The following is a 25368-nucleotide window of genomic DNA, read 5'->3' as shown; positions in this document are numbered from 1 at the left end:
AGCATCTGTGCAAACTCTCACCCCAGATAAAGCCCCTTCCTCTTCCGACAAATAGGAACATTCTTGACAGGCCTTCCGCACACAACAAGAATAGCTAAGGGGACATAGGTTCCCTTGTCTCAACCCCCTCGATGGCTAAAAAAACAGTTTCAATTCTGGTACAATATCTCGGACCAACTTGGCATCAATGTGAGGGCCTCTTCCAAGAGTGGTGGTTAAGGGAAAGGAGGAACTTTCGGAAGGGCGACAGGAGAGGTTTCGACACTTAAATCATTGCGGTCACTTGGTCCGTTAAAGCAATGCAATGTGCGGGTATTCAATAGGGTAGATCATCACAGAACACCAATGGGGCTATCTACTCATGTGTTAAGCAAGGTTGCGGGCTGGAGGCAAGCAGATGTTGGTGTTGGTGGTTTGCACCGTTTTGTGAGAGGTTAGCTTAGGTTTTCGGCTCGGTGTTGGTGTAACGAGAAGGTCTCATGTTTACCCGAATGTTCGCATTTGTGATAGACTCTTTGTAATTATGTTTTTACCTTCTATAAAAATATGATACGCTTTGGTGTACTCTTAGAAAAATACTCTCTCTGTAAAGAAATATAAGACACACATCCATGATCATGTCAATCCACTCTCTAGCAAACTCTACTTTCTCCATCATTGCCCTCAAAGGACCAGATCGCCTTAGATTTAGATGAACCTAACCCAATGGCCATCCCAAAGCTCATTCATTTAGCAAAAAACGAAACGATGCTTGGGGATGTAGATAGCTTGTATTATTACGTTCATTGACCATCAATCTATCAATAAATCATTTCCAGTTAAATGCAAATGCAGCAAAACATTCCCTGCTATTCAACTAGTGTTCCACCAACTTCAGCATCAAAGACAACAAGTTTGTCAACTTACACAACGGAAGGGACTAACATGCGCAAGATCATGACACTTGGCACACGACGACACGAAGCTCAGCTATCTGACACCGTCTCTTCAGACGACGCGCCGGTGTCGCTCGGGGTGGCGCCGCTCGGCCCTGCTGCCATAGCAGCAGCCCTCTGGTTTAGATCCAAGGTGTCACCGCTGGTCCGGAAAAGCTTCTTGCCTAGACTGCGCCACTCCGCTTTCCTCTTCAGCGCCAGCTTCAAAGAGGCGTCGGGCATGGCATGTGGTTTCTTGTCGTCGGGGAACAGAAAGGCGGCAGCCCTCAGGCTGTCATTCAGTGGATCTGCGACAGAATGGCCTGGCGCCTGCGACGCGCTCGACCACGTCTCCGGGTTAAGCCAGCTTTTACCGGTCTCGGCGCCCTTGGTAAGCCACTGAGGAAGGCTGTTGATTGGTTGTTGGTTGATGGGAACGAGCTGAGCCGGCATCCTCTGTGGTAGTTCTTGGCACCAGTGTGACCTGTTGTCATAGTATGGCTTTTGAAGCTTGGTTGTCTTCCTACGCCTGCTCCCAGTTCTCCCCTGTGAGGGAGAAGCTCCAGGGAAGCCTCCCAGAGACAAATTTCTCGGCACATTGTCGATTCCATGAAGGTTAAACCTGCCAAGGTTTGACAAATAATGTTGGCCTCTATCTGAAGAGTGAGCATTCTGAAGGTGCACGTCGCGCAAGGAAAGGTCCGATTGGGCTGCAAGAAATGGAGGCTTTGAGCATCCAGTGCACGAACTGCTTCCAGCATAATCTTCTGCTATATGGGGAGGCGGTGCAGAACCTAAAGCAGATGTTCTTATTGATTGAAGATCTACACCTAGAAGTTTCTTTTGCTCCTTGTTCCATTGTTTAGCAAGGTCCTCAGCCATTCTTGAGCTTGAGAACCGTAGCCGTGTATCCCTAAGCATTGCGTTCCAGTTATTCGTTCCATACCTCCTCACTCCAATCCACAGAAAATCTAACTCTTCTTCCGACCAGGTAACCTGACGCCTTCTGTAGGAATATGTGCCAACCCTTTCTGTCAGTACATGAGATCCACTGGACTTGCCTCCATGAAATAACTTATCGTGACTAAGGGCAGACATGCCACTGTCTTGGAAACTATCCAAGCGGAGTTCCAAACTGGACTCAGGAGCCTTATCCATTATTCTGAATTTCAGTTCTGAAGGCATGCTCTTTGGTTCCTTGGAACTCCCAGCTTTCCATGACAGAGCCGGATCATAAAAATTTGGGTACAAGGTATGTAATGTTGAGGTTCCCTCTTGATGTTGTTCTTTATCATGGACGGTTTCTTTCTCCTTTGTAAAAAATAACCTTTCAATTGGTTGAGAAACTTGTTTTCGTTCAGTACCAAAATGATCCTGTAAGCAGTAGAAAATGTTTAATGCATGGATATATATGAGGCAGTATAATACATGTACCAAGCCTGTAAACTCAGATAGAATTAAATACAGTTTAGTAAACCATCCACAGATTGATAAAATATCAAGAAAAAAACAAACTCGTTTGAAACAAAGGGCAGAACTACATACGATTTGGGAAGGAAAAACGGTTTTACTGACTGAAAATAATCCTCTAAGCAGGTGAGGCATAGAAATTCTTGACGCAAGCCAAAACTACCAATGAAGCACTTCCTAAAAGATGAGCCAACTATGTGATTTTGTCATTCTCACCTGATCTGGCAGCCTTTGAACAGACGAGTCATTCAGATTGAGAAGCCTCTCTTGAGATAATTCAACCGAATTCAGGTTGAACTTCCCAAAATTAAATCTGGTTTTGTTTTCCTCCTGGACTACTTGATCAGGAACCTTTGAATTTTCCAGCAGTTTACCCCTGGCCCTCTCATCATTATCACCGTCCAAGATAATTACTGGAATATGTTTTGTTGAACCTTGGGATTCTGGAGGATCATCTGTACACAGATACACTGGTCAGTTCAACCTATTTAAATTTATTTATTTTGCCTTGCTGACTATGAAGAAGCCCATTACCATGTAACTCCTTCATTTCAACAACTTTTGGTGCTTCATTAACACGACCTAGAGTTTTGCTCAAGTCCTCCGCTCTTACATCTGGCTCACTGATCACTTGCACGCTAGTAAATTCTGAAACTGGTGTACCATCCCGTTCTGAAGTTAAGGCTTGGTTTACATCTTCAATATGCTGTGTGGAAACCGTATGCTGCATTTTAGATTTTAGCATGCATGAACTACAAAAGAAGAATCGAATTAGTCCTTCGAACATGTAAGTCTAGCAATAACATCACTCTGATGTCAGATCACAGTACTAACAAACACAATTTTGTTACCTTTTTTGTTCAAGCAAGCGTTGAGCTGGTACAGTTAATCCAATACTTGTTCCTTCTGTAGCTACCTGCACACAGAATATGTGACAGAGTCAATGCTACATTATAATTTTGGACACCTTTAGCCATCACGGAGTACACCATTTACTGGCACTGGTGAAGTATTCAAGTATTTGATATGTTTATGTTCTCTTTCACTGATGATTTTACCATATAGAGCGAGATAAGTAGGGCAATATCAACTTGCATACAGTGGAGCATATATGAAATTCTCTTTTGTTGATGCATGACTTCTTTGGCATCTGCACATCTATGTCATAGTTACGATGCAAATCTCTTGCCTGTAATATTGATTGGTTGTTCCATATACAAATTATGCAGTCATATAATAAAGAAACTAGTCAGAACTGAGTGCTAGCTCAGTGGCACGAGTTCAGGCTGTTGAACGCGCACACCAGCGTTTGAATCCCCACGGCGGCTCCATTGACCCCGTGAGGACTCAAACGCTGATGGGCGGGTTCAACAACCTGAACTCCGTCCACTGAGCTAGCACTCAGTTCTCAGCACCCATTTTTTTATGTAATAAAGAAACTAATAGCCACATTATTCTTGTTTGTCAGCTGGGTAAAAATTGTGAAGTCCCTTTTCACAAAGAAAAAATATATAATCAGCATAAACGAGGTACAGATTATATGCTTTCAAAATTATTATTATGGCTTGATAACATCATACTTCAAAAGTAGATAAAAAAAACAGCAGTAAGTGAGGAGATCATTACAGTTGGGTACAAAGGCAACTGAATTAGCTTTCCATTCAATCTGAACTTCAATATTCGCCTTGTTATTAACTTACCATATTCAAATCCAAGTTCTTAAGCAAATAACCATGTAAAAGGAAAACCATAGCATCATGAATATGAGTAAAGAATTAAAACAATGCCATTTTTGCAGCACAGTACAAGAGTGTGGTAGGACGAGTGAGAAAGCATACCTTATCTGCAATATCCAAAGAATCAGCATTAGTTACTTCAAGCAAGGCTGTAGCATTAACTGACAAACTTGCTGGGCTACATGCCAGTGTTGAGTACCCTTTGCCGTTATTCATATAATTTCCCTCTGCTGCCTCATCCAAATCAATTTTCCTTTTAACACGCCTCCGGAAGGTGAGCTGAGGACTAAATCTGTTCTTACATTGACTAGGTCTGATACTATCTTCTGGGCCTTGATGAGAATTTATTACCACATGAGCAGAGTTATTAGAATCCTCTGCTTGATTAGTTGTCCCATCAGCATGTCTGAGATAGCATACAGAACTGGGAGCAGGGATGGGATTAACTGCATCATTGGTGCATTGTAATTTATCATTACACGCCTCTGCTATTGGGAGAGTGGTGACAGAACAAATCTCAGGTCGCTCCATCCGTGGCAATGGTTCGCACAATGGGATTTCCTTTTGTTCTTTCTCTGTTGCATGTGCACATGGCTTAGGTGCTTCTTCTCTGGCGCTTTCTTGCATTGACTTGCAGAGATGCTGTTGCTGTGTAGAGGCAGGCTGTCAATTTTCCAGAAGAGAAAAGGTATAAGATGCAAAAGAAGGTAGACAATCAACATATGGATACAGAATTAAAATGCCATAAAGCATTGAATTTATGGCATAATAAACATTCAGAGCAATATTCTATATCCTGCTTATCATAAAAATATATAATATTCTGAGAACATCCAGCTATTGATATTTTCAGATATAAATGCCTGCATCATTTTATTTTATTAAAAGAAGGGCCACCCCCTTCGATTTCCATAAAGAGAAACCATATGGTTCAGAAGTTACTACAAGCTTCTAGCAAAGCAAAGCAACTACTAAGCATTTATCTTACAGGCACCAGCCCCACAGCCACTGCGAAACCAGCCAAACCAAAAGGAGGAGCTATATCTGCATCATATTGTACCGGTTGGCGCAGCAACTTACGTGCCCTCCTAAAAATGGCGCGAAAATCCACCATCTTAGAAGGCGGGGAAAGTCAGTACCGGCAGAACTAACATCAGATGCAGTAGAGATAACAACATCAAACATCAACAATTCCATGACGACGAACAGGAAAGAGAGAACTCGAGGTCCCTTACATGATCATATCGGTTCAACAGGTCTTTATCAGCGTCCGCCCCGTCTTCCGGGGCTTCGGGGTCGGCAACCCCACCGCTAGAAACAGGACGAGGCTCCGGAGTGGCGGCATCAGCCGCCTGGGCGCGCGACGCGCCACGCTTCCTCTTGTAGGTCACCGTGATGCTGGCGCTCATCTCGAACCGTGCCAAACCTCTGCTCGAGCAAGCCTGCATAGCAGAAGAAAATGTTATTTCAGAAAAAAAAAATGATGGCTGTGATTAATCTCCTGGACTTGGTGGAAATGTAATCCGGGATTTCGTCGCAGACCAATCAACACTAGGACATAAGGACACGAGCCTCAATCCATCCTCTCCATAAAGGAATATCGTTTGGAAGGAGAAGATGCTAACTACTAGCCCCATGCCCACCTATTCCCAACTCTTCTCCATCAGTAACAAGTAAAGCTAACACAGCACTCCCCCATCCATCAAACAATAGGGAATCGATTCCCCCACCTAAACAGAAACAGAGAACCCACCGCATAGTACCGCAGTGGACAAAATCGAACTGAAACGCACATGGGACTGCTGTCTCCGACCCTAATCGCCCCAGCACCAGCAGGGCGCCTACAGAAACAACTCGAACGCCAAAGCCATCAGCGAACCCCAATTCCGCGCACGCCAGTAATCCCGAAACCCCATCCAGAATCGGCGCCGCGCTAGCCAACGAACCGAACCCCATTCGAAACTGATTCCCCTGGAGCGAAATGGCCACGAACGGCACGGCCCCTCCCTTTTCCACCCCACCAACAAACAGGGTGGGCGAAACCAGCAGGCGCCAGCCGCCTCCCCGCTGGCACGCACGCGCGCGGGGAGGCCACGCCACGGCGGAGAGGATGGCGAGGGAGGGAGGGAGGAGCCCATTACCTCGATCCGGCGCGGCGGCGGAATTCCGGGGTCCGTCGGAGAGGGACAGGGGCGGGTTCTCGTGCCGCGTTCCCCCTCGCTCGCCTTTTTATTTACCCTTTTTTTGTTTGTCTCCAATTCAATTCGGTTCCGAGGGAGGGGAGAGCTCGGCTGCGCCCGCCGTATTCATTGCTCGCCACTTTTTCCAGCGGCTGAGGTCATTGTACGGGAATGCCCTCCCGGAGCCATGCGTGCGCGGGGCAGGGTCTTTGCAGAGACTGAGGGGTAGATTCGGGAACGTCACCCGCCCCCGCCCGTCTTTGTTTTTTCGCTTTCGGCTCGGGGGAATGTCACGGTTGGCGCCAGAGGGTTCCAAATTCTACCGCCGCTGCGGCCACCCTCGCGTCGCGTGGTCCGGACGCAAGCATTGCTTTGCTGCTGCAACTTCGAAATGAATATCTATCTGTGGGTCTCAGGGTCAAAGCTGACAAATCGGATTTTTGCGTGGAAAGGTTAAATAAAATTGGTGTTGAACCGGTGGGTTTTTACGTAGTATTCTACTTGCAGCTTTCTTCTTTAACTTTGTGCTACTCCCTCCGTTTGGAAATCCCTCCGTTTGGAAATAAATGACGTGGTTTTTAGTTCAAATTTGAAACGGAACCACGTCGCTTAATTACAAAACGGAGGGAGTACAAGCAAATAAACCGCACTCAGATGGTGGATTACAGCCTAGAACCCACTCCTTCAGTGAAAAATATATATATATTATGTTGATACCCGCAGCATATACCTAGGTTAAATGCGACACCACTGAAGAGAACGATGCTTATAAGGTGGGCATCCTCTGTCATTTTCAACACTCCGCACACAACTTGAATCCAAAGCGACATTTTCTTTCAGACTTTCAACAATGCGCAGTCCAAGAAAAAAAAACATAATTTAACTGAGATCATCAAGTGCCGCACAGAGCATTTTGGTAGACAAACACAGACAGAGCACAATGTCACTTTGGTATATGGATTTCTTTCTTCTTGCACTGTTGATTTACACTGTAAATTTGTACAATCTATAACTGTGGGGGGGAATGGAATACTACCAACACATTACTACAATGACTTTTTCTCCCAACGACCCCTGCCCCTGGGTAAAACCAAAAAAAGACTGACCGACTGGCTGGCTTCAACTTGCCCTACAAAGAATGATTTGCCTCCATTTAAAAGGTGTGGCTTTTTCTTCTACTATCAAGGGAGGAAATCCCATCCCAACCCTAGTGACTACCCTATATAATAAAGAAGGCACGGCACGGCACGCATGCTGCAGCGGAAAAGGGTAGGAAAAAAATGTACAACAAATGAAGAAACAAATCTGATGAGGTATCTAGCGGTAGTATAAAGCTCGGCCCTAATCCTGTAAAAACTGGAACGCGGGGTTCTCGAGCAGCTCCTCGGCTGGTTTCACGTCCGAGAAGTCCTTCTCCTGTATCGCGTTGGTGATATCCTCCACTGAGAATGGAATGCTGTGGATTGCAACAGAAACACATGGCAAAAAAAAAGAATATATATTAAGATGCTGTGGATCAGTACAATGATATCAACATCGTTGGATGAAATGGTACTTATGTTACCTTGAATTATCATCCAACAGAAATGAACTGCTTTCTGCATTGTTCGAATCCTCCGTCATTAGGACCCGCATGTTACTAAGGACCTGAAATATTAGAGGGGACGAGTTATGTTTGTCCTTTAATATCGTGTGGAAAGTAGTATCTCGCTGATAAGAATGCATAATTGCAAATAAAGCGGTGGAGTTCTTGAAGAAATGGAGCTCACATCTGACGATACGCTTTGGGTATTGTACTTGTCGTCCCAGTACTGTGTACAAATTCGGTACAGCTGTTGGACACTCAAAATCTACATAAGGAAAACAATTGAACCTTGCTTAGGACCAGGACGATTTCACACTTCGCAAAAGTAAGAAAACATAAACCAGAAAAAGCATGAGAAAATCAACAAAATTAAAAAGTGGGTTAACAGTTTTGAGATTTTACCGGACATAGGTCATGGACTATCTCATCATAAGATATCCTGAACTTCTGGAATATAACCTGAAAGGAGTATTAAAAATGTATGAGTACTTGCAAGTTACAATCCACACAGTGCAAGATCAATTGAAATTCAAACCCAAACTGCTAGACTTGCTTTGTTGAGCTAGAAGTTATGAATTACATCATCCAAAGTTATAAATTATGAAGCTTATTGAATCCAACGATAAATGACTAAGTTATTGGATGACAATAAGACAGATATGCACCATGCGTGTGTTGAAACTATATACATGTAACTGAACAAAATAGAGGACCGTACCAAAAAGCCAACAGCCTGTCTGATATGCCTGATTTCATCCCATGATGATGCTGCGTACTGTAACCAAGAAACTTCAGTAATTTGAATCATATACAAAAAGAAACCAAGGAATCACACAGCAGGCAGATCACCTCGGATGTTGCCTTTGCACACCACAATTCCAACTCAGCTAAGCCAGCTTTGACATACTCTCCATTGCTGAAGGAGCAGCACTCACGACGAAGGAGCAGACTGTAGAACAAACAGTAAGCATGTATTGCACTAGCTTCCGTACAATCAAAAAACAGAACTTCAGAAGTTAAGCTCACCTATTGAATAGTTGTACATTGATGTATGAGAATATCTGGGTAAAGATTTTCTGAGCTAAAACTGGGGGTACCTGAGGATAAACAAAATGACAATTAAATATACATCCAGCTGAAGCGAATCCCACATAAACAAAGGGTCAAAGAGAGATATGCATACATGGTTATCTTGTAGAATTTTTAAAAGGATATCCAAGTTCTCAATAATTTTCTGCCAATGGTTGCTCTGAGTTTGACCAGATGACCTTCCAGAAATTCGCAGCATGCTGGCTTTCATTGTTCTTGGAGCCTTGTGATTAACAAGAGCATGTGGTTAATAGTAAACCACAAATATGTTTATGCTCTTGTACCAACCGGTAACTTATAGGGCCCAATGCCAGCTATCAGTAAACAGAAAAAAAAAATCTAAAGCGAGGATATATTACCTGGATACATAAAGAAATCAAAGATGACAATTCCTTTTTAATATTATCACGGATGATTCCATAAATCTTCTCCACATAAGCAGTCAACTGCTGCTTGAAAAGTAACGCGGGATACTTGGCCTCAACTTGGCGCACAACATCAGTCGCTTCAACGTGCATGTTAGCAAAAGATGCAGAGCGCAAGCCCTAGACAAATAAATTAACATCAAAATCCAATTATCACATTCAACAATTCTCCCCATTTACTTACGAGCATGAAAAGGACAATAACATACTTGAGCCATTCTACCAAACAACGATGTCGGCTGAGGAGGTTTCTTTCGTGAAACAGTCCCAGGTGCACCAGCAGCTTTGAGACTTCTTTGTAAAAGGAAAAGCAAGCTAGACGTATTTGAGAGCCAGTAGGCAAGGTTGTCATTGTCCTCCTCATTCTGCATCAAAGACAGATCCAAAATGTAAACTGACTTTAGGGGAGGGTGGAAGGCAGCTTGACACGTTCAGAGCTTTGGACAAAACCAAATTCTTTCAAAATTCTAAAAACATGGCATCAAAAGTTCAGAGCTTATCCATACAAAGGTAAGACCAAGAAAATCGAGCTTCTAGAGCAAAAAAAGTAGCTTCTAACATGAGGACAACTTATGAAAATAAAAGGGCACATCTAGTTTTACTAACATGCAGCTAGATGTGAAATGGACAGTGGTCAGCTCCAAAATGAAAAAAAAAAAACAATGATCACTCACTTATACTAATTTGACTTATGGCTTGAATATTAAGACCAAAGTTTAGGTTTCAGATTACCTCTATTGCAGATCCTATCAACTGAATAAGACGGTCAAAAACACTGGTCTTCTCAGCCTCAAAAGATTTCCAGTGAAGGAGACATTTATATATGGTAAAAGCAGCAACTGGCTTCCCCTCACAGTAGCCAAGATTTTTTGCTACACAGTCAATAAGTGCATCGACATTTTCCTACAGAAAGATTAGTGTTAAGTAACCTTGTTTACAGAAGCAGTTGAAGGACTAAAAAATGTTGACTTACCTGTTGCTTCTCAGCAGAAGATTTTTTCAGCTTTGGATCGCCATTCCCATAATCCTTAAGGGCAGGGGGTGCACTTTGGGGTTCCTGAAAAAGGATAGCAGTTTTTGCCATGAGATTAAGGGTGCAAGTGAAGTTGAAGAGACTAAATAGAAATATAAAGGTGTAAAATCCGAACCTTTGGCTCTTCAGCCTCATGATAGCCATTCTCCAGGTTCTGAATAACAGAGAAAGAAGCAGAAGAGTTGAGTAAAGAAGCATGAGCATTAACAGCAGAATTAACAAGAAACATCATTTTAAGCCATCAATTCTACCTTTGGAACAATTGGAATCGACAAATGCTCAGACATGCTCCTGACTGGCGTGCTCAACAACGCTTGTCTTTGCACTTTCTCATCAGTTTCCATGTTGGATATTTTTTCTTGAAGCCTGAAGCAGAATATAAAAACAAAAAGGTCAATCAATAAATACTAATTATGGTTTTCTCAGCAATCAACGTACATGCGGAAGTACTTATACTATCAAGTAGGGTTAGGGAAAAGAACAACCTTAGCATTGCCATGTTTAAATCATCAATTTTCGACTCAGCATCCATTGCCTTCTTTAGTCTTTCCTCGCTGATTTTGTTTGTTTCGTCGTATTTCTTCTCAGTATCATCAATCTTCTTTTCAAGAGAACTGACAAGAGTCTGTAGTCATGAAATGCAAAGTGTTACAAACACAAACACAGCAAGTAACTGCAAAAATATCAGATCGTGCTGAATAGTACTAGAAGGCAAGAAATCTCCGCAAAAAAAAGGAGTAAAGCAAACCATAACAGTTTTTAAAATTTATAACAGAAGCACCAACAGATTACAGGCCTTTGTCAGTCAATATTATGTTCAGGTCTCACCTTAAGTTTATCATTTTCATCTCGAAGCTTATTCATCAGCTCTGTATCTATAACGGGAACCTCTTTAATAACTGGCTCTATCTCTGCGACCTTTTTGGCCGCCTCTCTCTCCTTCACTAGCGTGTCTTTTGTTTCCTTGTACTGTTGTTGCACCTCTTGCAAGGCAGCTTGCAACTTTGCATTCTCTTGTGATTTAGATTCCTCAAGATCAGCCTACAACGAACAGCCACGCATTAAGCAATAGTACAATATCCTCAGATCAGCTAATCAAGTGTCAACATTTTACTTCTACTGAAGAACAGGACAACAAATAAATATCTCCAATCCAAATTCCAAAATGCTTACAAGCACATTTTACTTCACTCAGATCACTTCTTTAGACAATAATGTTATCGTTGGATGTGTGTTATCTTATGAAATGCACCTTTTAAAACAAGTCCAACAAACGGCAAGTTGAACCATTAACAACATATTTGAGTGTGTTAAATCTCGCATACAGTATCTAAATTGGTGTGCATAAACCCACATTATGTTATATCAGTGGCTTGCAGTATTCCCAAGGCTACAATGATATGGAGAAATTTTGTAACAAAATACTCACTCGCATGCGCTTCTCCAACTGTAGGCGCCACGTAAGCTCTTCGACTTGCTTTTCCAGTTTATTTTTGGCAGCTTGCAAAGCGCCAGTTTCCCGTGCAGCCTGGTGAGCAATGAAAATGAATAAGAAAGAATGGACCCTCTGATATGAGAGAGTATATTTGCACTATTCACCACCAGGGCTTTTCAGACCAATTCCATTACTAAGGCCTATAGCTATCATGCACTATCAGGTATATAAGAAACCAGCAAATGTGACATTGTACAATACCATGTAATACCGAATTACTGGTGGTTCCAGGAGTGAAAAAGGCAGCATGTTGAGAAGTTTTACCCAAGGAAATTTCCAGTGCCCACATCAAGATATATTCGTAAAAAAATTGTATATGGAATATAAGAAGTGCCTGTTACACATAAACATACCAATTTGAGTTTTCGAAGCTCCTTCCTAGCAACTTTTCCTCTCCAGAAGCACTGTGTAGTAATAGCAGCTTTTCTTGTTCTTGAATAATCCAACCTCGCCAAGAATTGACGGCAGCGAGTCTGAAACAGAAATATGGATTATAAAGTGAACATTTTGATCTGATCTGCTAATTTGGGACTAAATGGTACACTTCAGAGACAGCTAATGTGTGGACGAATAGTAGCAACGAAGTTGTAGGGTTTCATCATGGTAATAATATAAAAGACCAGATATATGTGTCATGTTTAGAAAGATAGCAGAAAAGAGCACTGTAATTCATCTATAGTCCACAACCCATAATTATGCATACTAAGCCAGCTCTCGATTTCATGAAGAAACTGAACTGGGATGACTGGAAATATGTGACTTTCACTACAAAAGAGGAAAACTTCATAATCTAGAACTCCCTCTATATATAATGTTGAAAGGTAAAATAGAAATTATGAAGAAAATTAGCTTTCAGGAACTGTATTGGCTTATTGCAGTTTCTACCAAGGATAAAATCATCCAGACAATGACCCAACTGCTGAATAGAGATACAATCAGCGAAACATAACATGATCTCTCCGGTTTCAGAGCAACCAATAACTACTGATTAATCTTATATATCAACAGAAAAATTGAACACCTATGCCGGTTATTATCCCAACTTTTGTCCATTTGCTTGTATTTACACACGCACACAAAACAAGTTATTTTAATTTTATGTTACCTGGATAATGATAGCAGCTCTTGTTTGACGTCTGAAGTGGATCTCTTTACGTGCAGCCATCCCACGTAACGATGATTGAATGGTAAGCGCGGAAGCAGAAAGTTCAGTGTATGCCTTTCTCGCATTATGCATGCGGTATCTAGTCTGGATTTTGAGAGAAGCAGCTTCTCTGCGGAGACCCTGGTAAACTCTTCTTGCAAGCTCTCCTTCAAATATTCAACAAAAGCCATGTCAGAAAATCATTGCATGAATAAAGCTAATTAAGTAGGGCCAAACAGACTACGATTCGAAAGAACAAAAATCTCACCGCGACAAACCGTCTGAATTTGTACAGCTGATCTTCGTAGTGCAATGAAACTCTTCTTGGCCAAAAACGAGCGGACTTTCCTCTGAATCATGTTAGCTGAACGCCCTAACACTTCATTTCTACGAGCATCAAGTTCAGCCATTTGACCAGAACGAAGAAAAACTTTTGTCTTGCCAACCTAAATAATAACATTTGCAAAAGCATATACAGTTTAGTCCATACACCAAGGATGCAAAAGGATAGCATTGTTACTAGATTTATTTCAGAAAGGAATTATATTCTGAGGGACATATTAATTTTAATTGATTCACCTAATCAACTAGAAAGTGGCCTTACAGCATATACTGCACGCTGTTTTGAACATCTTGAATTTGTAGTCTATACAAGTATACATAACATAGGAGACATATCTTTAATGCACCTCTAAAGTCTAATATTTTATACACATAGAGGTGGTGACTTTTTTGAACTAGCATCAAGCCAATATGTATCCCCAACATACAGCCAGTATCAAATACGTGGACCATCGAAGGTCACATATAAAAAGCCTATATCAACCCACATTAATTAGCAATGGTGTTCCTAAACGGAGAAAAATATGCTCATTATTAAATTATCAAATACCACAGATCAACAACACCAAAAATGTAAGTTTCCTTCAAATGTCCATACCTGGTAACCTTGCAGATCCACCTTCTCTAAGAGCCTTCTTACAGCAGTAATCTCATCAGAACTTGTATCAATGAACACAAGCCAAGATCAGTAAAAGGCTCAAACCAACTAAACCAGGAAGCAAGAACAGTTATTCATTTATAAGTTACAAATTAGTACCTTCCAGTCAAAACATCAGGCGCAAGAATACCGAAACGGTCAATGAACTCAAGGAATGTTCTTCTAGTTGGATACCCAGCACAGCTTATCCTAATTGCTTCCATAACCCCCTGAGAAAAAACAATATTAGGACTGATGTTGGAAGTTTGAAGCAAACGGAAATGCCAACAACAACAACAAAACTTACTCCGCATCTGAGCTGCTGAAGAACATTCTGGTTCTCAAAAATTGCTGGCTTCAATAAACTATTAGGCTTTACACAACGGATATAGTGGGGCTCAGTTGAACTCAAGGTTTCCAAGAGAGATTGCAGTTGTTGCTGCAAATTTTATATAAATTGCAAATATTAGAAGCATGAAGAACTGGAAGCAACAGGAATTTCAGTTGAATCATTATAATAATAAAAGCAATTCATTATGCACCTTGAATCTGGAACCAATCGATGAAAACTTTGACGACTTTGAGGAGTCATCAGAAAGAAGAGGGAAAAGGCCTGAAACAAACGAACATCCTGAAGCACCCAAGAGAGCCTGATGTTCAGCAATAACATAATCCTTGTTCTTGTCCAGAAATAACTCGGTTTGATAGGTGACCTACACATCAATGTTTCCATCAGATTTATTAAAAAACAACTGTAACTAACAGAGCAAAGGCAGTTCATACTTACATCCCCGGCATAATGACATATTGTAAAGTCTGACCGAGATAACTTTGGCTTCACAAAGCGCTTGTGATTTTTGAAAGTTTGGTACAACTTCTGAGCAAATGTCTCATGCGTCGATCTTGGCAACATACTGCAACACAAAATCATATGTGCAGAGATTAAACTATTTGTAAGATTGAATTTTTCTATGCTAGAAAACTAGTGAACAAAATGAGATCTTATCACTCATTCATACCAAGCTTCATCCAGAAGGGCGATAATTCCACCAGGTTTCTGAAAAGGAAGAATTGAGTGCTTAGAAGGAACACGACAAGACAATAAAGCAACATAACATACCAACATAAGTTATGTCTATGTAAGAATTGGGGCTAAGTATCAAAGTGGTAGAAGCAGCTTTACTTTTTTGACTAGGTACGTTCTGCATTGACAAGATGTATGGCATGGAAACCACGAATTGTCCACATAGATAAAAATAAAAAAATCAACATAATAACTACTACTCCCTATTATGGATCGGAGGGAGTATGCTAGTAGTGACCATTTGACATTGCTGATCAGAAATCACTAACCGTGGATAATTACTACTAACACCAAAAGATTAAATGGGCACTCATGAACTCATCAAACATCGGTATGTAGGGGGAGCATTCCAATATACACAATTACACACACTCATTTGAATGAACTTGTTTATTTTAGGCAGGCAAACAGCAGGCTGTGCAGATACCAGATCGTGTCATGCAAGGAGACAAACCCAACACTACAGCAAAGTAACAAAGAAAGAGGGCAGGGGGATACCTTATCGATGAGATCAAGAATATCCTGATTGTCAACAAACTCAATGTAACTCCAGTCAATTTCTTCTTTAGTGTACTCTTCCTGCTCCATCTTAAAGACATGCTGCAGAAAAGCAGAACTTCCAGAGTTAACAACTCTCCTATAAATAAAAGAACTCCATAACAGTGAAGCTGCTGGGTTAGGCTCCACCCAAGAAAGCTAGAAACTTGCCTGATTGAAGTGTTGTTGCAGTTTTTCATTTGTCAGGTTGATACAGAACTGCTCAAAGCTATCAAAAGCCAAAAAAACTGCATCAGATCTGAGAACTACACATAAGAAGTCCATAATAACTAGTAGGTAAAAATTAACAATAGAAATGAATCAGTGAGGAAACAAAATTTGTGAAAATATAATAATGACAAAATACTGTATGCACAAAAATAGAATGTCAGTCTTAGTTAATTCAAGGAAACCTTAAACTTCATGATGACAGTCCTAAGAGTAACAGATACAGATGCACAAGCAGACCTGCACACCCCTACTGCTCAACTAACATCACTCAACTGATGGTGTGATCATAATTCGAACAAAAACAGCAAGTTCACATCAAACAAGCAAAAGGCAATAGCCAATGTTCTTAAAAGAAAAAGCAGCATCCAAGTAGTTTGTACCAAATGTTACATTTCTGACATGTACTACAGGCAATACGTATGATGATCGTGCGGAAAATCCAACTGATGAGTCTAGCATGTAATCAAAGGTGAGAACAAAGGCCTAACACGGTGGCACCTTTCATCAGTGGACTGGGTTCAGTTCTTCAACAAAAGAGAAATATGGAGCTCAGCTGTGAACAAGAACCTCAAGATGAAGAAGTATTCATGTCATGATCACTAAAGGGTTTGCAGTCAAATAGCCCCTCTTTCACCTAGAACTAAAGCAGGCCCAAACCAACCGACAGTTTTCTCTCATTGTCATTCTGTCAATCGAATTGACCAAGACACATCCAATACACAATAATCTATAAAAGTGTACCAGTTAAGCACCTGTTTGTCTTGAAGCTTTCAAACCCATAGATATCCAGCACACCAATTAAGCATTTTGAAGTTGGATCTTGACCAATAGAGTTGTTTATCTTAGTCACAAGCCTAGGATCAAAGGACATTTGTCAGATAAGAACCAAAAGGAAACATTTGTAGAACAGTCAAGCAGCTGCTTTTGAACTGGAATAGCAATCGGTGTATAACTCCGAAATGAACTCACCAATCAAACAATCGTGAGTACACGGTCTTAGCAAGCGCATCTCTACTACCCTTGGCAGCCTCAGCGTCCAAAGTTTTTACTATGTTCTCATCACGAGTCACAATAATACGTTTACACAGTGAATCTTCTAGTGCTTTCTCATCGCACCTACAAAAACAAAGTTTGAGATTTTTGTGAAATGCATAAGGATTCAACAGTTCCTAAAAAGAAGCTATACAGAGTACATACATGAAGAGCTCGGCAGCTGTCCTTAAATGAAACATAGATTTTTCATTTTTAGGTTTCGATGAATCCACATCATCCCCTTCTGCAAACTCAACATTTCCCAAGTGGAGAATAGCAGCAACAATCCGGAAAATTGCTTCCTAAATTTTAAAGCAACAAACAAAGCAAGGGGTTAAGTCAACGAGGCCTCAAGTGATCAAAAAGGAGTAGCAGGAGATCATTACAGAACCAAATATGTACCTGCTCTTCAGAACTGATCCCGATAATATCCATGGCCTTTCTAGTTTCAAGATACTCCTTCGATTCATCGAGGCCATCAATCTTATAGCAGTTGGACTGATTAAGATAGTGAAATGTACTGGGATCCCCTAGTTTGTATTTCTCCCGTTCCTGGTATGTAAAATAGCATAATTTAACCATACATTGCTTTCTAATATGAAATACAGCTATTTAAAGCAGAAGCTTATGATGTTTAGTGCCCTGATATACAGTGATGTTAGCAAAATGGTAGCCAGAGGGGCATGTCATTGAATAGCTTTCGTGTACAGAGCTTTGATTCACAAAGGCTCTGCTACTCCCGTTGTGACAGTAACAAACAATTAGGAGAGGGGAAAATGTCATGGGAAAGAGACTAGAATTCTTGAATTTCAATAAAGTAGTGCATGCCACAAGAAATGGTAAAATACGAATAACTCCTCAGGTTTAATCTTAAATTTTATATAAATATGTCTAGTAAAAAACAGGCATGAATGGACAGGTAAGGGGCAGCACCTCAGGTGAGCCAGCGCAAATCATGTAGAAACAATGGTAATTTCTCTCTGATTCCGATATTTGACAGACACGAGATCTCTCGAGAAGATAAGTTCTGACAGCAGCTCCTGATATCCTCCCCTTCTGATCAAACTGGATCTCGACAAATTTACCAAAGCGACTGCAGTGATGACAGATAAAAAGAAATTGGTTGAGCGAACCAACAGTTACTCAAAACACTAATTGCAACAATCATATAAAGAATGCCTCTTACCTTGAATTGTTATTTCGCACAGTCTTTGCATTTCCGAATGCTTCAAGAACAGGATTTGACTGTGGAGGGATGCAGATTAATCAGTCGTACAAAAACACCAGATGGTCACAGAAATAGTTACTCAGGACAAGGTGGGTCTATAAATTAACTACCTGAAGAACTTGCTTCTCCACAGTTCGGCCTTCAGTGGCAGCCTTTCCACCCATGTACGCAAGATAACGCATGATCATTTTAGTGCTTTCTGTTTTACCAGCACCACTTTCTCCACTAACAAGGATGGACTGACTTATTCCTTCATTTAGCATCAATCTGTAACGGTACATTAATCAAGATTTTTCCTCGAGTCAAAATGGGAAGAGAGGAAAAAAACTGTTCATTTCCTGTTTTTGGAAATGCCTGCTTAAACTATAAAAACCTAGTGATCTCAACATGAACCTACCTATATGCAACATCTGCAACAGCAAAAGGATGGGGGCTTAATTCACCAAAATCTGCTCCTTTATACTGTTCCATCATCTGAATATCGTACAAATGAGGCAGTCTTCGGAAAGGATTTACAGCAATCAGAATACTTCCAGTATACGTCTGGTTTCAAACAAAGAAATAGGGAAGACATAAATGAGAAAAATGAATGACATTCTTAACATAGTATTAGTGGAAAGTATATGTGTCGGACAGTCGGACTACAGTAATAAGTTATATAAAGAGATCCTGACTTACATAGATTTCGTTCATGTCATATCTAGACTTCAAATTTTGAAGAACCCCAGGTTCATGCAGATAGGCAAGTTTTGTCATGTCATCAACTCCACATGGTGATTCCTCGGGATCCTTAGCATGGACATGAGATGCTTTTGCTGTAACCTGGGGAAAAGGGGGGCCAAATTAGAACATGGTGCAAACACACCCTTTTCAACATGGTTATGCTTTTATGAAAGGTCAGATTCACATAGTATTTCTAAGCAGTTTTGTCATTAATAATCCACACAGAATAAACTGGCCAGATGGCCGAATCCTACAATACATACAAACAACTTACGGTTTTCTCATTGGAGCACTTGACCGTAATCGTGTCTCCATTGACCTTTAGGACCTCCCCGTCAATCCAGGCCTCGTCGGGATCCTCGACCCAAACCTGGGATCCCACCGCGATGGAAGCTTGAGCCGCCTGCATGAATAGATGTGACATTAAACACAAGGCACGCATTGCTTACTCTGAAAAAACGTGCGTCTCCTAAAATGTTGGTCCTCATGCATTCGACGTTAATCACCACGGCGCTATATCGAAACAAGCAACGTACGCAGATATGAGAACTCAACCATTTTCTGGCGCAAACCAGGCCGGTATGACAACCCAGCAAGCAGGTCAATTAGCCAGCCACATATCACCAACCCTGAATAAATGCATATTTCCTAAAATATTGCCCCCCCGCGCATTCCACAGTAAATCGTAACGGCGCTACATGGTAACAAATAAAACAAACCAGCATGAGACATCCATCGACCATTTTCTGGCGCGAACAAGGCCGGTATAACGAACCCAACAATCAGAAGGGTGGCGGGGGCAAGCAACAGGCAGGTCAATAGCCGCATATCGCCAACCCTGAATAAATGCATATTTCCTAAAATGTTGCCACCCGCACATTCCGCGGTAATCATAGCGGCGCTACGTCGAAAGTTGGAAACAAATAACACACACCAGCATAAGACATCCATCGGCCATTTTCTGGCACGAACAAGGCCGGCATGACGAACCCAACAATCAGAAGGCCGGCATGACGAACCCAACAATCAGAAGGGTGGCGGTGGCAGCAACAGGCAGGTCAATTAGCCGCATATCGCCAACCCCGAATAAATGCATATTTCCTAAAATGTTGCCGCCCGCGCATTCCGTGGTAATCATAGCAGCGCTACGTCGAAACAAACGACACACACCAGCATAAGGCATCCATCAACCATTTTCTGGCGCGAACAAGGCCGGTGCACCGGACCAAACAATCACAAGGATATCAACAAGCAGGTCAACGCCTGCACCACCAGAATCTGCCACAATCATCATGCCATTTCTCCAAGGGCTAGGCTTAGCACGGGGAGCATAGGGATTCATTCAGTCGAACGGTGAATAGAACCCCCGAAATTTCAGGGGGGAAACTGCTGCCGGTAGCACTAGTCTAGGGTAACAGGAAGTCAGAAGCACGCTTAGAACAGCAATCCAGAGCAAGCTAGGGCTCCCTTACCATCGGTCAGAAGTTGAGAGCAGCGGATCTCCGCTCCAGCCCAGTACAGCGGTGAGGAGTAGAGCGGTGACGGCTGCTGGCCCCGAGAGGAACCGGGGGGACGGCGCGACGACCCGGCGGCCCGCGAGATCCTGCCGAGTCCGGCGTCCACGCGCCGCCGAGATCCAGTCCCCGCGGACAAGCGGGCGGGAGGAGACGCCGCCCCGAAACGCCGACGGGAAACACCGAGATCGGGGCCGAGCCGCTCCCCGACACCGCCCGCGAGCCGCGGTCGCTGGCTCCTCCCCCGCGCGTCCGAATCTCCGCACGCAACGCCCTCCCTCCCTCCCTCCCCGAATCTCTCCTGGCTCCGACGAAATGCGGCGCCCCCCGCACACGCCGCCGCCGCCGCCCTCGTGCGGCGCTGGCTTTTCCCTCCCGCTTTGCTGCGCGCGACGGCTGGGGGTCGGTGGGCGGCGCTGCCTTTGCTTCGGCGTGGGCTGCCTGTCTGCCCCTCCGAATCTCCCTCTCCGATGTTTTGTGTTCGCGGAGGAAGGGAAGCGAAGGGAAGGGAATGGGAGGAGAGCGCTTTTGTCTCTGTTTCTCTCGCTGATTTCTTCCTCTAGAGTTTTTCGTTTACTTCAGTTTTGAGTCTGACCACGGCGCTGCCCTTTCTCTTCCGGGTCCTATGGTTCTAGCGGGTTTGGATCTACTTCCATTATCCATGAAAACAAAACATTGTTTCACCCAAACATTCAATTCGCCTACGGGACATTTTGCTCATGTATGCCGACAACATTTTTATAAAATGTCCAAAAAATGTGCTACTAAAAAACTTAGCATGTATGCATTCATTCATGTACTTTACCTGCACACAAAAAAAGAACAATGGACGATAAATTTTTGGCATTTCTTAACTACTTATCTTTATTTTTTATACATGATGAAAATTGGCATACACACTTTGAACACTAACATGAACATGTGAAGAACTTGAATAATTCATTTAATTTGTTTTGAGTTTGTTGTTCATCCCATCAGCAAATGCTCCCCCGAGACAAAACGCCATTGCCCTAACTTTACCCGCTACAAATAAAAGCCTTTCTCCTATATGAACTTCATGGGGAAAACATGGCATTTTTTTGGGGGTTCCTAACTCCTCAAAATGTTGAAAAGAGTGTCCAGCCTGCGATGACTACAAGGTGTGGTGTAGAGGAAGATGACTACGGTTTAGCTGTGATTGATCTGTCGTGAGCCTTCGACCTTGGTTCCTAAATGGTTGTTGATGCCATGGCGGCTAGTGCCTAGCCGAGTAGAGAGTTGTTGAAAAACAAAAAACAAATTGATGAAACGTTCAAGGTGGGTGTCGGATATGAACGAGGGATGGGGCTGGAAAGGAAAGCAACGGAAATCGTTGGGGATTGTTGGGGAGGCGGTGAACTGTGGTTGAGCAGGTGGCGGGAGACGGGGAAGGAAAAATGCAAACGTGGACACGAACGCCTTGTCGTTGACCTAGGATAGTCGATGGTGAAATGGAACTTTTTATAAATGAAAATGCAAGACATGGTAGTAGCATGAATTCTGCATCATCAAGTATCAGTGACCGCCAATCCGTTGTTATCGCTAACACTATAAGTTTGGCGCCTCCCTAGCAAAATTATTATCCGATCTTGGCGTGCAAAATGACTGTCTGATACACGCCCGACAATTATTAGGCTGCCATATCTAATTTACTGAGAGTGATAGGTTGGCAAGAGAATAAAAGTCTTTGGTTCAATCTTGGTCTAAGTTCGGTACCCTAGTTCAACTCCATGCGAAACAAGCCAAAACCCTAGCCAAACTCGAGGTCATACATAAAGTACGTTTTCCTAATAATTGAGAGCCTTGTCACGAATAGTTATGGGTGCGTCGACCTCGAGCCTAAATGAACTCCCTTTAAGCTAGAAAGTACAATGGCTCCATTAAGGTTGGTCTCAATGTATTGACTATCATAACTAATTCACACGAATATTCGCAAAAAAACTATATCCACACCAAAACAATTTATACGAAGGGCTTTGGATCCAATCTTGATCCGAGGTTGCCCCCTGGTCGAGCTCATTGTACAGCTCGTGTCCAAGTCTGTGCGAGCCAAGCCAAAAGAAACCTAGCCGAACCGAGCTCATACATAAAAGCACATTTTTCTTAATTAGGAGCATTGTTACCTAGATGAATATTATGCAGATGTTACTGGTGCGTCGACCATGAGATACATGTACTCTGCTCGAGCCACAAAGTAGCTTGACTTGGGAAATTCAATACATATTGTCCAAAAAATTATCCGTGTCAATAGGTTTTTTTTTACTTTAACATAAGTAATGATTTTTTGCATGGAAAACATAAGTGACGAATTGGATACTCTAGAAATCTATGTCGGGATATTTGTTAAACGTATTCTATGGTGCTCTTTGACGTTATATCATAGTGACACTAGAAAGTATTGGAGATATATAGATAGATGGCACATATATAATGCAGTTGGCTTGAACAAAATAATATATATGAATGGTTTTGTCTTAGATCATGAGGCTTTATTGTTTAGCTCATTTAAAAACTAGTATTTAGTATAAAAACAGATGTACTATACAGTTCATATAACAAAATGGCATTTCACCTCTATTTGTAGTATCACTATTGCGTGGGTTTTTCCTGTTAAGTGTAATCGAAAACTATTATCGTTATTTCTTATTTAATGGAGAGAGAGAGAAACAGCCTTAATACGCCTAAGGGGCGCCGAGATCGGAGGGTTGACTAAGCATGCACACGATCGCGATGACAGTTGCTGATGTTTCACCTGCGCGCTCAAATCTTTCGCTTCTGCATGCAACACCCTGGCTCCCTACCCAAATATGCCATGTCTTCGACAAAATGTGACCTGTCGGCTCCCCCCACACGCCCACGTTGCACCCCTCATGTGCTAGCTCTATCCCTTGCCATGGTGTGCGCGCTACGGCTGGGAGGCGGTGGTGTGGTGGCACTAACTTTATTCGGCTTGGACTTTCTACCCCTCTCAATCTCTCTTTGTTGTTGTCATTGGAGGAAGAGAATGGGGAAGAGAAGGGGGCACACTTTTCATCTCGGTTTTGATTTCTTCGTGTGTGTGTGAGTTTTTCTTTTATTTGTACGGAATTTAGTTCGACCGCGAGGCTCCCCTTTCTCCTGTGGGTCCTCTAGGTTCTAGCGGGTTTGGGTTTATGTACTTCGAGTGTCCTATAAATTTTTTTTCTTATTTATTAAAGAGGGAGAAACCGCCCACCGCCGCCGTCCTCGTGGGCTATCTTTATTTTCACCCTGCCGACATCTCTTCCCCTCTTGCGCGTGTATTGCGGTTAGGGGCGATGGTTGCTATGATGTCTTTTCTTTGGCGTGCATTGTCTGCCCCTTCCAGATTCTTTGTTTCTACCGTGTTTTCACTTTCACGGAGGAAGTGAAGGGAATGGAAGGGGGACGCTTTTGGTTCTACCTCTTATCGGTTTAGAGTTCTCCTGATTTTCCATTTACTCGTGGGAAGTCCGAGTCTGACATCGACACTCCTTTCTTTCTCCTTCAGGTGATCTAGGTTCCCCATCTACCAAGCTTCTAGCAGGTTTGAGTTTATTGTGCTCTTTTGATCCATCCATGGAAATAAAACAATAGCTTTATCAGCTAAAAACAAAAGCTTTCCTCATAGATAAACTTCATGGAAAAACATGACATTATTCTTCTTCCGTTAAACCTAAATCATTGATATGCTCATAGGAGTGCCCCGCCCTGTAGCGACTATGAGGTGTGGTCTAGGGAAAGATGACTACGATTTAGCGGTGACAGATCCGTCGATGACCTTCGACCTTGGTTTCTAGGCGATCCTTAGCACCATGGAGGCTAGCGCCTAGTCGAGCCGAGAGTTTGTTGAAAACAGACAACAACTGGGTGAAATGTTCTGGTTGTGTGTTGGGATGCAGACGAGTGAGGGAGGCTAGAAAAGAAAGCAACATACATCATTGATGGTTGTTACAGACATGATACATCATGGTGGAGCGGGTGGCGAGAGGCGTGAGGAGATAGAAGGCAAACGTGGACACAAACACCTCATGGTTGCCCTAGGATGGTCGCTAGAGCAAAGTTTTTTTGTACAAATCGAAATGTAGGGTATGGTAGTAACATTAATTCTATGACATCAAGTCGGGTAACCGTCAATGTATCGTTATTGGTAGCCCTATTAGTTTGGCACCACCCAAGCAAAATTATCTGGTCCTGACATGAAAAGTAATTGTCGTATACGCCCATCAATTATATTGACAGGCTACGATATCCGATTTATCAAAAGTGGTAGGTTGGCAAGTATTAGTCCTGGTTCAATCTTGATTAGAGTTCGATCCCTAATCGAGCTCGAGTTCAACTCCTTGCGAACCAAGCCAAAACCTCAACCGAACTCGAAGTCATATGTAGAGCAAATTTTGTCGGATACACGTCCAGTGTATATATCAATATGCCACTATACCTGATTTAATAAGGACGATAGGTTGCCAAGGATTGATTCAATCTTGATAAAGCCAAAACTCTCTAGCTGAACTCAAGGTCATTGATAAATCACATTTTCCTCGACTGAGAGCCTCGGCAAGAAGGTTTACGGGTGCCTCGACTTTGAACCTACATGAACTCTTTCTTCTTCTTTTGAGAAAAATCCACATTTCAACCCCCAACTAACCACTCAGTTCGATTTACGTCTCTCAACTTCGAAACTGGTCAAAATACGCTCTCAACTGTGTATTACTGTGTATTTTGACCGATATCGAAGTTAAGAGTTGTAAATCGAATTGAGTAGTTAGTTGGAGGTTGAAATATGGGCTTTTCTCTCTTCTTTTTACGGGAGAACTTACGTGAACCAAGAAACTGCACTGACTTTGTCGAGCCAATTAAGCTCATTACGTTGGCTCTCACGACTATATCCACCCGAGAACGACTTGTACGAAGGTCATTCGAGCTTGAAATGACTTAAAGTTGCACCTTTGAG

General features: G+C 42.3%; 2 protein-coding genes across 3 annotated transcripts; both read right to left on the bottom strand.

Annotated features, from left to right (window-relative positions):
* Nucleotides 1–768: 768 nt before the first annotated feature.
* LOC123146169 (uncharacterized) lies at nucleotides 769–6470 on the bottom strand. 2 transcript variants are annotated; one of them, XM_044565756.1, is made up of 7 exons: nucleotides 6262–6470; nucleotides 5356–5562; nucleotides 4223–4783; nucleotides 3236–3300; nucleotides 2919–3136; nucleotides 2601–2839; nucleotides 769–2288 (listed from the first exon to the last, which is right to left on the bottom strand). In XM_044565756.1, the coding sequence occupies exons 2-7, from the start codon at nucleotides 5527–5529 to the stop codon at nucleotides 966–968; spliced, it is 2580 nt and encodes an 859-aa protein (XP_044421691.1). In that variant the 5' UTR covers nucleotides 5530–5562; nucleotides 6262–6470; the 3' UTR covers nucleotides 769–965. The 2 variants fall into 2 exon arrangements, with proteins under 2 accessions (XP_044421691.1, XP_044421692.1); XM_044565757.1 differs by having other exon boundaries at nucleotides 4223–4768.
* Nucleotides 6471–7233: 763 nt separating this feature from the next.
* Nucleotides 7234–20951, bottom strand: LOC123146168 (myosin-8). The gene is made up of 39 exons (XM_044565755.1): nucleotides 20358–20951; nucleotides 19160–19288; nucleotides 18841–18984; nucleotides 18560–18705; nucleotides 18273–18429; nucleotides 18121–18179; nucleotides 17868–18027; nucleotides 17337–17486; nucleotides 17100–17236; nucleotides 16872–17018; nucleotides 16655–16756; nucleotides 15843–15900; nucleotides 15633–15734; nucleotides 15070–15107; nucleotides 14838–14964; nucleotides 14593–14763; nucleotides 14358–14489; nucleotides 14171–14280; nucleotides 14012–14072; nucleotides 13340–13517; nucleotides 13033–13238; nucleotides 12281–12400; nucleotides 11862–11960; nucleotides 11261–11473; nucleotides 10918–11057; nucleotides 10684–10798; nucleotides 10548–10586; nucleotides 10373–10456; nucleotides 10132–10302; nucleotides 9609–9764; nucleotides 9334–9519; nucleotides 9069–9197; nucleotides 8912–8982; nucleotides 8735–8834; nucleotides 8604–8660; nucleotides 8288–8344; nucleotides 8070–8150; nucleotides 7865–7947; nucleotides 7234–7756 (listed from the first exon to the last, which is right to left on the bottom strand). Exons 1-39 carry the CDS (start codon nucleotides 20358–20360, stop codon nucleotides 7642–7644), a joined length of 4533 nt encoding a protein of 1510 aa, XP_044421690.1. The 5' UTR covers nucleotides 20361–20951; the 3' UTR covers nucleotides 7234–7641.
* Between the last annotated feature and the right edge of the window lie 4417 nt (nucleotides 20952–25368).

The sequence above is a fragment of the Triticum aestivum genome, chromosome 6D (assembly GCF_018294505.1).
Source record: "Triticum aestivum cultivar Chinese Spring chromosome 6D, IWGSC CS RefSeq v2.1, whole genome shotgun sequence".
NCBI lineage: Eukaryota > Viridiplantae > Streptophyta > Magnoliopsida > Poales > Poaceae > Triticum > Triticum aestivum.
Note: the sequence above shows the minus strand (reverse complement) of the source record. Positions and strands in the feature narration are given on the sequence as shown.